This window comes from Phyllostomus discolor, chromosome 3 (assembly GCF_004126475.2).
Source record: "Phyllostomus discolor isolate MPI-MPIP mPhyDis1 chromosome 3, mPhyDis1.pri.v3, whole genome shotgun sequence".
NCBI classification, from domain to species: domain Eukaryota; kingdom Metazoa; phylum Chordata; class Mammalia; order Chiroptera; family Phyllostomidae; genus Phyllostomus; species Phyllostomus discolor.
Genome location: NC_040905.2, coordinates 34,060,015 through 34,072,229, shown reverse-complemented (window position 1 = coordinate 34,072,229; position 12,215 = coordinate 34,060,015). Strand labels below are relative to the sequence as shown.

The window sequence follows — 12,215 nt, the reverse complement described above, 5'->3', positions numbered from 1 at the left end:
CAAAAGCTCTTGGTTTGGAGCCCAAAGGGGCCAAGGTCAGACCAGATGCAGGCACAAGGGAGACACTCGGGGGGAGAGTGAGTGAGGCTGTTTGGACACAAGGCTCCCGGCACCTCGGCCCCAGCACTGGCCAGAGGGGCAGGGTGGGCACAGTGGGATGGGGAAGGGAAGGGCAGAGAGGCAGTTGTCGGGATCCCTCCCGCTGTGTCCCAGCTCAGCATTGTGGGGGTCACTCAGCCACCCCATCCAGCTGACAGGACACTGCAGAAAGCGCCGGGCCCCTCTGGGAGGCCAGGGGCTCAGGCCCCACAAAGCCTTCTGTCCTGCTCGCCAGGAAGCAGCTGATTCCAAGGCCCTTCCTCTGGAACACACCGCCCTTCAAGGGGTGTCCTCACAGCCAACAAGGAGGGGAGCCAGCGTTTAAAATCGAGAAAAGCCAATTTCCGCCATTCAGCGGGCCGCTCACAGAACAGGTGAGCGGAAGAGCAGAGCTGTTGCTAAACCTCGGGAAATGCCCGTTTTTGTCGAGGTTTCAGGGGGAGGAGGAAGGGACACTGCCCGTCAGGGCTTCTGGGAGCTGAGGCCTACGTTGGAGGGACTCCTTGGGTGGTTAAACTTTTTTAAAAAATTTTTAGTCTGTATCTTTTTAAGATTTTACTTATTTTTTAGAGACATGGGAAGGGAGGACAAGAGAGAGGGAGAGAAACACCAGTGTGAGAGAGAAACATCAATCGGCTGCGCCCCAACCAGGGAGGGACTGAATGGGCAAACCCAGGCATGTGCCCGGACCAGGAAGCAAGCCTGCGACCTTGCACTTGGTGGTGCGATGCCCAACCCACTGGGCCACACTGGTCGGGGCGGTTTGTATCTCTGGTTTTAAAGGAATACATGCTTGTTGTGTGGGAGTTTTAAAAGTAAGGGAAGAAGGAAGGAATAATCAGCCATCACTCTTCCACAGAAAGACACTCAACACAACCGCGTTCCCTGCGGCTTCACCTGCATCCGAAGTCATGAAATATGCTCCGGTGCAAGGAGCTCCTTTTATATCCACCCTGAGTCATGAACACTGCTGGGGCTGGTCTGCCCTGGAGCCCAGCACAGCCCACCAGCCCCCTCAGGGGCATCTGTGTGGTCTCCAAGTGTTGGCTCTTAGAAATTCTCCCAAAGAACCTTTCTAATGCATGAATCCTCACAGCAGCTCTGCTTATTCAGGATAGATGCCAAGAAACACATCCCTGAGAAATGAATTCCTAGGAAAATGGCCCTGTCACTGAAAAACACAGGGAGGCGAAGAGGCCCTGGCAGGGTCCTGGGAGGTGTGGGGCTGGGCGGCGGGTGTAGGCAGGCAGTGTACCTTGACCTCACGCCTCCGGCTCTCTTCATCCTCCTCATGCTCCACCACGCCCTGGCTCAGGTTGGTGTAGTTGGCCAGCTTGTTGAGGAGTGAGGACACCATGGGGTTACTGTCCATCTCCTCCTGTTTAGGACCAAGACATGGAATAAGTCACCTGGATCCCAAACTGAAACACCCCCGATCTGAGCAGGTCAACCACTCAGCAGGGCTCCTGCCATGTGGATGCTCCGGACAGCCCATCTCCAGGGCAACCTGGAGCCAGCTCTGCCCCTGGTCCTGAAGCCCAGAGCTCTGAAATGGGCCAGCCAGCCCCAGTCATAGCAGTCTGAAATCTGGGGTCTGGGGCTGGAGGGCAGGCTCCAGGCCACCCACCCAAAGACGGGGACCAGGGTCCCCAAGATGGCCCAGGATTCAGCCTCTCCAAGCCCCTCATGGACAGGTTTCAGCCGTGAGGGCACATGGTGTAAGAGCCTCGGGACACGGACAGCTGCCAGCTCCCTGCCCACACAGCATCCAATCGGGCAGCCCAGGCCCTTGGTCCACCCTTAGACTGGGGGCCTCAGATCCACAGCCTCTTCACGTGTCCAAATTACAGCTACTATACTGACCCCTGCTTTCTGCAGGAGAAAGAGTGACGTACCTCAAAAAGCGCCATGTTCTTTCCTTCGAAGAAACTTTCTCTCTCCATGTCGCCATTGTTAACGATGGGGCTGTTCTCTCTCGAGTGTCCATCTCCTGCTGGGAAATGAGTTTGGGTCCAGCTTAGGAGCTGAAAGGAGGGGGAGGCAAGAGGGAAGCAGGGGAACAACAAGCCTGGGGCGGGGGAGATCCTCACAACAGACGGGAGTCCACAGCTGAGTCAAGTGCAGGGCGCTGGGGACGGAGTGGGCGCTGGCGAGGGGCGGGGCCTGAGAGCCACATGTGGCTGGTCTTCCTTCTCTGGGCACACAGACACATGGGTGACCTGCCAACACCACACTCTGCCTGAGACCCCGAACCAGCGAGGCCCACGAGGGTCCCAGCTCCGTGTCCCAGATGCCGACAAGTGGGAAGCCAGGACGGGCAGCGACCACTGGACTCAGAATGCTGCCAGACCAGGCATCCTGGGTCTCCCTCCCCGGCGCAGGTCCTTTGGTGGACAGTTCAGGGCCCAGGTGACCCTCCCCCAATACCACATGACGAGCCAGGGAGACACTCAGTAGCCACAAATTGTCCTCGGCAAGCACAGAGGAGAGTGCGGGTCCTATCTCTGCCCACCTAAAACCCAGGCAGGAAAAGCAGTGCCAGCGAATTGGACCTGTGTCCCCTCCCCGACATCGGTCTCCACGTGGGGAAGTTACATCATCCCGGGTGGCTCGGGCAGCCAGGCCAGGTCTGGGCCAGGTGGGGATCAGGCAGGAACCCCCCGCCCCGACCTGGGCTGCATCTCCTCAGCCACCAAGTTGAGCACTGCCCCCAGCTAGTCAGTGAAACATGAGCTGGGCACCTCGGGGGACTCTGGCATGGCTACAGGACCCCCTGCAGGACAACTCCCCCTTCACCCAGACAACGGTCTGACCGCAAGGCGACAGTCCACGTAGCAGAGGAGCACTGGGCCAGAACGCCCGGGGCCAGTCTGTCGAGCGGACAGTGCAGTCGGCAACCCGGGCACAGGGGCTGGCGGGAGGGTGTCCCAGCGCAAGGTGGGCCCAGAGAGGCTGCGGAGGGAGCAGCAAGGACGTGGAGGTGCTGCTCCACACCCTCCATACAGCATGCCTCCCTGCCCTGAAGCCAAAAACACAACTCAGCGACAAGACACACTGCTTGCTGCTTCACAAGAAAAAGGGCCAGGACACAGAAAACCTCATCTACAGTGAGGAGTGAGGCGCACACAGGCTGAATCACAACTGGACGCAGCCAAGGTCACGGCCACCCTGCCTGCAGGCGTAGTGCCACCCTGGACCTCACACCCCCCACGCCCTCCACAAAGGCCAGGACCCCCACCAAGACCCTGGGTGCAGGAGAGCTCCCAGGCTCCCGCCAGCCAGCAGGGCAGGGACGGCAAGCACCTCTCACCCACTCCTCCAAGGACAACAGGCCGCTGACGGAGAACCCCGTCAACCTCCGAGGGGAGAGTCCAGAGCGAAGCTACGCCAGCCTGGCCTCGCTCCACTGTGCACCCAGGGAGGAGGCCGGGCGGGGGAGGCAGACGCCTGTCCTGGGGTGCAGCTGCCGGGAAGGGAGGGGGCCCACAGCAGGCACTGGCTCCTGGCAGACACCCTGTCTGTGCCCCTCCCACAATTAACCAGACACTTTCAGACCAAACATACAGCTCTTTTTACAAGGATAAACCTGCTCAGCAACCGAATGGGCCATTAGTGGGGATTTGGTTTTAAATATGGTTCACTACGTAATAAAACTCTGCACTTATTTTAAAAGATCCAGGGCTGCATTTGCCATGAATGACACCTGTGGTGTGTCAGATGAAAACTGGGGAACAGCATCGCATACAACAGGAGCACAGCGTGGGGTAAAGGGGGGCTCGCTGTGGGGGGCCAGGACGATGGACAATGATGTCTTTGTGTGGTCTGGACTTTTAAAGCTCCCTCCTGGGTAGGGGAGCTCCGGTACAAGCAGCTCCAAGTACAGCCCTCTGTTGGGGAACTTCAAGTCCCCATGTGGGGTGCCTTTCAGGTCCCACCAACCCTGTGCTTCCCCGGACGCCTGGGGACAGATACCTTAGAAGTCAGTCCACTGACCACTGGCCTGAACTTCCAGAACGTGAAAATGCTCACACAGAAGGGGCCGCACAGACGTGGCTGGCTAGTTTGGTTTGACAGCACTCTTGAGTCCTCACAGGTCACGGTGGCCTTGCCTGTGGTCCCCTAGCGGTTCAGAGCAGATCCCACCATGGGTGTCACTGAACCAAAATACAAGACACGGCCTGCAGGTGGCCATCTCGGACCCCCACCTCCACACCTACTCTGTCAGGACAGCCTGTCCCAGGTCCCCAGGTCGCCTCGGCCAGGCCACAGATGAGCCCACAAGGCTCAGCCTGAATTCAAGGTGTGAGTTCACTCCCAGATCCCAAAACAGAGGGCCTGAATATGTGCTCTGAATTCAAAATGGAGAGAAAACCCGCGGTGGTGTTGCTCTGATAGAAATCTTTGAGTGATATGGGGCCCCGACCCCTCTAGCACCCTCAACACATTCCACCAGGGACACCAAGGCCAGCCCAGGAGACACTGGCAGGGACACTCAAGGCAAGCAACCTGTATCTGACGCAAAGCTCCAGGAGCGAGCCGACCTATGCGAGGCACCACCACCCTCGAGTCACCCCCAGCAGCACACTCATGCTGGGAATGCCGATTTCGCTCCTCCAATGGTGGTGGATCAGCAGCCGACCCAGGGCTCGGCTCCTGACAGCGTTTCTAGAGTGAATGCAAGACACCGAGGGCTCTGTCTAGAGGCCCTGGGGCCAGGCCCTGACACGGTCACCCCGCACCCAACGACACCGACTGCCCCGGAAGCGAGGGAGGGAGTGGGGATGCACTGGGTTTTAGGTTCTCCTTCTGATGGGCCAGCCTGGCCACACGACCTTGGACAAAGTCAGGCTCCTGGGTCTCGTATTTCCTGTCACTGGGGGAGAGGCAGCCGACGTGGGAAGGGCCTGGCTGCACAGCTCGGGCCGTCAGCTCCCCAAGTGTCCCCGGGCAACCACGAAGTCCACACACAGATCACCGCCAGCCACAACCTGTGCTGTGTGTTGGGAAAGGACAGGCTGGGAGCCACGGCTCTCGGGACTTGTCTGCAAGTGAATGCTAAGCACTGACCCCTCTGCCAGCCGCACAGTCAGAACTACATGCACCCCGCAGCTCCGCATGCTTAACCCGAGGGCCCTGGTGTCTTTCCCAGGCATCTGACACTCACGGGGAGCAGGTGGATCATAGACATGTGCCCAGTTTCATGCCGTCAAACACCTGTCCGCTGTGCCAAGGAACACCTAAGACAAGGTGTCCTGACAGAGGACTCGAAGGAAACTGAACAGGTAAGAAGTGTCCCCAGAGCTCCCCATGGGAGCAGAAAAGAAAGAGCACCAGCTAAGCGGCCGTTTAGTGACTGTGGACACTGTGGATGAGCCTGACGACAGAGACGGACACCTGGTAAAGTCAACTCCCCAGGAACAAAGACCAGGACGGTGGGAGCCCAGTGGCATGAAGGACACATGCATGGCCAGGGCACATGGGGGGACAAGCTGCAGACCGGACACCTGGTTTCCCCATTTGTGGGCACCAAAGTGACATGTGCAACGAGGGCAGAAAACGGAGAAACACACCAAACAAAAGCGACCGCAGATGCTCCCTCAGCCTCTGCGTGAGTCCCTCCAGTGCAGGCTGCTCCCCGTGTATGACCCACTGTGCTTCCTCTTGGTACCTGAGTCACTTTTCAGTCTAGTCCTTTAGAGAGAATGCACTCCCCTTCATTTCTGAGCTGCCCACTTAGTCACCCCTCGGGGTGCTACTGACAGCACCCACGGGCCCAGCAGAACGCATGGACTGCTGGGAGAGGAGGAGCATCTCTGCATGGTGAGCACGGAGCTGGAGTGCGACCCACACCCAGCAGGCCAGGAGACCTGGGTAGGGCCTGCATTCGGAGGTACCTGACAAGCATCTGTGGACACCTGGCTTCCTAAATCCCAAAACATGGCCCGGGCGCAGGGTAGCAGCTCCTCCCAGTAGGAAGAGTCTGTGTGACTGTACTCAACTCTGCTACAGTCAAGACACTCCCATAATAACAAATGCTTTGCCCCGAGGAACCCACCTGCACCTTCATAATATGGAAACACCATCCACACAGCACCTGGGTGGTCCCTATGAGTCCCCTGCCTACTTGTACCTCTCAGGATGCTCACACTTCGTTTCATGATTTTAAGGACAGATTACAATTAAAGTGTGAACAAAGGAAACTGAGTCCTACAGACCCCCTACAGGTGGGAAGCGGGGAAGGCTTCAAACCCCTTCCTACTCCCCAGACACAACCCTGCAAGCCCACTGGAGCGCTGGAGGGCAGGGGTCTTCCTCTGGCTGAGACCCACCCGAGTCATGGGAGGCCACTCACCTGGGCTGGCGCCCCCTTCATCACTCTGTTCGCTCACGATGCCAAGAACTGAGGACAAGCCCGGGCACAGGAAACTCTGAAGTGCGGGTGCTGGAGGGGCAGGCCGGACTCGCCAGGCCCACAGCACCCTCCTGGGCAGGCCCCTGGGTGGTGCCCTGCCAGGCACACAGCCCCCTGGCTCCGGGTGTCCTTGCAGCAAGGTGGTGGCGTCCGATGGCCCAGGATGAAATGGACGGCTCCAAGGCAGGACCGGGTGTCCTGGGGTGTCACACCTGAGTCCCCAAGCAGGTGTGCTCTCAGCAGACGCCCCAGCCACGGTTAATCTGCTCTAATGGAAGAGCCAGTGTCTGCTGGTCAGATGTTTAATCACAGTTCTGGCCCGGAGGTCATGGGATAGACCCCAAACCATCCCCCAACACTCCCTCTTCCTGCCCAAAGGTAAACACGTTTCTGACCCACCCCACATCTGAGGACTCAAAATGTACACTGGCCTCATAATTACAAAAATAATGTTAAAATGTGTTGATTTTACAATCTGCATGTAGCCACCTGTTGTCAACTGCACAGAAAAACAATGCTCTAACGTGGAAGGTCGCAGCCCACGAGCCCGTGACCCCTCCCTCCAAAGCCGAGCTACCAGGACATGGTATAGCCTTTGCTGACTCGGCGGCACAGAGAACAGGCGGGATTCCGATTCCTTAACGGTGACACACTGGGGGTGGGACGGGAGGTTATGGACATGGAATCCATCCGAGGAAGACTCCCCAAAACCACCTCCCCACCCTCCATGGTACTGGTTCCTCTTGTCACTGAGAAAACAGATGAGTTGGGTGTTAAAACAGACCCTTCACCCCATCAAACCTGCAGCAGAGCGAGCTAGCGTGAGTTTTACCTGGCTCCCCCTACTGGCCTGAGCAGGAAACACCATCAGCTGACAGGAATGGCAGTGGGAGGCGGGGATGGCTGGGTGGACTCCCCTTTCCAGAGCTGCCCCCTGGGGATGGCTGAGCTGTGCATGTGTGACACGGGAAAGAAAGAATCGAGGCACCAACGACTCTTGAAGAACAGACGGGTATTTTCCTACAAATGGAGTGAAATGGGGAAACTTGATGGAAACACCATGAAAATCCATGAGTCCATCGTGTCATCCCTGACAGGGCAGCAGTGGGAGGGGTGGCGCTGTGTGCTCGGTGTGGTGCCGGGACAGTGGCCCTGAAGCAACTGGTACAGGCGGTGGGCCCTGTGGGGACCACTATCGGAGTTCAAAGCCCACCAGGACTCCAGTGAGCACCACACAGCCATGAGCCATCAGCATCTGGTCCAAACGGCCTGGACCACAGCCACTTGGTTGGCTCTGCACTCTCACTGTGCTTGGGCCAGACGGCCGACTTTCTGCAACACAGCAGCCACCTCCTGCCATTAGTGCTTTTATGGGCTCTAAAACACAGTCCCACAGCAGAGGGCAGCATCGGCCCAGCTCCCTGACTGTCCCAGGGCCACCAGTCCCAGGGACATTCAAAGGCCCTGGGCCAAGGACACCAACACCCATCACCTGATCAAAAGGAGGAACGCTGAAAACTCAGCCCCCACCAACTCCACAGCAGGGTGGCTGTCCCAAATGTGGGGCAACACAGTGACAACTGGCTGCAACACGGAATAGAACGAAATCATAAAGCCATCGTGCCTCTCAGTTAAAAAAAAATTAAAAGGCTGGGAGGTGGGCTTAATGACTCTTAGGAAAGCAGAGAAAGAACAAAGTGTGGTGTTATGGCAGAGCACGATCAACACACCTCCGCCGGTGGTCAAGGTGCCCTCGGCCGCGGGCACCGAAGTCATGGTGCGCACCCCTGATGGGACAAGATGAAAAGGACACGCTCCCTCTGGGGGCTTCCTCCCAAAACCCACAGCCCCAGTCTGGCCACAAGGACAACAGGAGCCACACCCAGCTGAGGACCTCCTCCGGCCCACGTGCCCGCCTCAGAACTGTGCAGACATGGAAAACAACAGTCTGTGAACCTGGGGCAGCCAGCAGGGCACTGAGCAGCCATGACAGCTGAGTGTGGGGTGGGGGCTGGGGATGCGGCAGGGCGCTCAGGGTCTGGAGTGCAGTGGGCAATGGCGTGCAGGACTGGCCCTCAGCTGTGGCCACAACAATGGGTGTGGGGTGGACACCAGGGCTTGTGGGAACCCGCTCCACCCCCATGCGCCCCACAAATCCAGAACTATGCCAATTGTGAAGTGCACTAAGTAAAGAAATAGTTCCCATCTCAGTGGGACCATAAAGAGAAAACTTCAGAAAGAAGGCCTGGAAAACAGACAGAGGCAGTTCACGAACATCAGTGCGTGAAAGAGACCATCGTTTGTAACCAACCACTGTATTAAGTGACTGGGCAAGAACCTGAGAAACACTGTGACATCACTGGGTGAAAGGCATGGGGTGGGGGTAGGTCCTCATGCATTGATTACAAAGGCCAGGGGTCCGGGACTGGGGTCGTCTGAGGCCACACAGGTGGTGGGAGGTAACCCCAACACTTCAGTGTCACAGGCCATCACATGGCGTTCTTGCCTCCAAGCGTTCCTCCTGAAAACAGCCCCAAGGGAACGAGCATGCGTAAGTTCCGTGGCACTCCACGAGGTATCTGACCCAGGTGTCTTTGAGCAAGTAGATGTCAGTCAGGAAAGACAGCAAGGTAGGGAACATTTTCTAGACCACAAGCTAGCGAGCTTTCCCTGAAAAGGACCACACTGTCCCCTCACAACCACTCATGGCCACTGAAGACGATGTGGGAACAGAACAGCAGGGCCGTGTTCCAGTAGAACTTTATTGACAAAAGCAAGCAGCTTGCTGGGCCGGAAGTTGCAGAGCCTGCAGCCAGCTCGCGATGCACAGCTCACGTGACTCTCTCACTAGCCCAGGAGGTCCACCAGCAGGTTCCTCCTCCAGCCCAGACTAAGGTCTCCTGGATTTAGGACCTGGCCCCGCTTGCGCCCCACCTTGCAGCAGGCAGAAGAGCCCACTCCCTGGAGAAGCCCCATCCTCCTGCCCCTGGCTCCGAGGCCCAGGGAAGTCCAAGGAAGCCAGCATTTCATGCGTCACTCAATATGGCACAACCAGGACTCAGTGACCACACAAACCTGCTGGTCCCCTCAAGGTGTCAGCGAAGTTCCAGTAATGAATCTGCCCACAGCACCTTCAGCACCTTTTAAGCACAGAACAGATTATCTATCCACAAAGGTCCTGGCTCTGGATGGATAACGGATGACGACTGGTCAGCAGGCTGGGCCCAGGCCTAGGACCCAGAGCTGCAGTCCATGGAGACTGCAGGAACGGACTAGACGGCTGGCACCTGTTGGTGGAGAACCCAGGGTTCCAGGAAGCTGGGCGGGCCCGGGGCATGCAGCCCTGACCAGGGCCCTCTTCCTCTTCCTCTTCCGCAGGTAGGCAGTGGCAGGTGTGTCCTAGATGAAGCCACTCATCTTGCATCTTCCTCTTGTCATTTCATTCCAAAAACTTCTCGGCAAAGTTGACAGATGTTCTGCGGAGCCCCACACCCCTCACCAGTGCCGGCCACACCCCACGCTCGAAGCCTACCCGTCCAACTGAGGCCAGGGGCATCTCAGCGCACGCAGCGGCCACCAACAAACACCCTGTGAAACTGACCCCAAAGATGCAGAATACCCGCTGGCCCAGAAAGTCCCCCCACACCCCCACAGGTCACCTCTGGTCTCTCTCTTTTTTTTTTGTTGGTCCTCAATCAGTTTTTCCTGTGTCAGTTTTGATGCCCATGTTCCTGGCTCCCTGAAATGCAAACTTAACCCCCAGCATGAGTAAACCTTAGACGGCGACCAGGGACGGTGCCAGCCTGGCAGAGAGCAGATTCCTTTCCCAGATGACGCCTGAACTCAGTCACGCTGGAGGCCGTACAGAAGCTGCGGGGCAGTCAGTTGGGCTTCGTGTCCCTGAGAAGTGCATACGTCCTTGTCATTGTTGAGCAAACACAGTTGTCTGCAGGGGTGGGGGAGACAGCCGTCGGCCCAGAGCAGCAGGTGGGGCAGCGGAGCGCAGCCAAGGCTGCCCGGGCTCGGGGGCAAAGAGGAGGCCGGCAGACCCACCTTCCTGCTGTGTCCTGGGAGCTGGACCCTGGCGCTCTGCTGCGCACACTCAGTCAGAGCCCGTGTACGGCCCTGGCTCGGGAGCCCAGACCACGGTGGTCTGTTGTGGACACTGGATCAGAGCCCAAGTGCCGTCAAGGGCAGCGTTCCCAAGCAGGCCCCAAGTGCACTGTGTCCTTCTCCGATTACAGCCTCCACCGGCCCCCGCTCTGTCTCCACACACCACCTCCCCTCCCGAGCGAGCCAGCACATTCCTCCCCCACGCCTTCTACTCCAGTTCGAACGTGGGATTTCACCATCGTCTCTCCCAGAACGGCTCCCCAGAGAGGAGCGGAGCGACCGCTGAGGCTCCGAGCCAGACACGCTCCTGAGGGTCAGCTGTCGAGTGGGGATCGACGGCGGCGGCCGTCACTGCTTCCTGCCACCGAACACGGGGCAGCCTGCCCAGCACTGGACGCTGTGTGGGCCACACGGGGGTCTGCACCAAGGTGCCGGTGATGCAGTGATGGGGGAACACGTGGTCTTCCCATGGAGACTCAAGGGTGGAGTCCTCACGGTGCGTCCGATCAGCGGGACCCCAGAGCACCCCACAGCCACGACACCAGTGGCCAGGTCCTCTTTGAAGTGGTTAAGTGCTGACATAAAGTGGTTTTAGGTTCCATAAACCACTGGTTAGTGACCCCTGGCCCTTGCCCTCTGCCCTCCAGGCTGTGCAGCCAGGATCAATGCTGGGACCTGAAATCCAACAGCCTGGCAATGGAGGCTGTGGGGTGCCCACGGGGCTCTGCAATCAGGCCAAGAAAACACAAAAGCTTGAGGGTGAGTCCCCATGTTTCTGATGGCAAGTTTCTGGCTGAAACAGAAACACCTGCGTTGAAAACAGGAAACACTGAGAGGACAAGAACCACCACCCACAATCCACCAGCCATGACCGCCACTGCGTCCTGGGGTTTTTTCCCTCCAGTGTGTTTCTTCTGGAAGGGCTGACAGGCCTTCTCCTTTCCCATCGTGGCTTCCAGGGAAGTAAAGGGTGCTCTGAGGACAAACCTGCCCGAGCCCAAGAGGACAGGATGTGGGGCACGCCCCGTGCACAGGCCCGTGGGACCACCATGGCCCCTCACTGGGAAGACCTGCTGCTCCAAGTGAGCAAATCAACCCTTTTCCTTTGAGCTCAACACCTGTGCCCTCCCTGCCTGGCTTCTTCCCATGGAGAGGCAGGTGGCCCCGTTTACGTTCCCAGAGGCTTCCCCGCTGGGACACAGCCCTCACCTCCGAAAGCATCAAAAGCATCCAGCCCCCAGCAGCCCTGTAACACCAGCCAGGAGCGGCCTCACGGGTCGGAGGGACTGGAGGCCCCCAGGCTTGCAGCACAGCCTCAGGTTGCAGCCCGCTTGGGCGCAGGTATGTTCTCACTTCCCACCAACCAGACTCATCCTGCAGGGCTCCTGCCATCGTCGTTTCAAGGGTTGGGAGGAGCTTCTCAAGGGAAACAGTGAAGGGGATCTGGGAGACTCTGAGGGAAGGTGTCAGGGGGGCTTCAGAGTCAGGAGGGAAGGAAGCACCCCCTTTAAACCAGGGCCAAGGCCCCTGCTCCAGCCTCAACTTACTCATCGTTCCATTCAGGGCCCTCAGTCCCCACTGTCTGGACAAG

The 12,215-nt window shown here is 58.3% G+C and overlaps 1 protein-coding gene across 6 annotated transcripts in view; it reads right to left on the bottom strand.

Moving 5' to 3' along the window:
• The window catches only part of SLC12A7 (solute carrier family 12 member 7), an 84,736-nt gene that overhangs the window by 31,039 nt on the left and 41,482 nt on the right, over positions 1 to 12,215 (bottom strand). For 3 of the 6 annotated variants that reach the window (XM_036020298.1, XM_028511323.2, XM_028511333.2), the window contains exons 2-3: positions 1,995 to 2,089; positions 1,355 to 1,477 (exon numbers count right to left, since the gene is read on the bottom strand). In XM_036020298.1, the coding sequence (XP_035876191.1) occupies positions 1,355 to 1,477; positions 1,995 to 2,089 (218 nt within the window). Of the gene's footprint in view, positions 1 to 1,354; positions 1,478 to 1,994; positions 2,093 to 12,215 lie in introns of all 6 variants that reach the window. The other 3 variants (XM_036020297.1, XM_036020300.1, XM_036020299.1) reach the window with 1 other exon arrangement.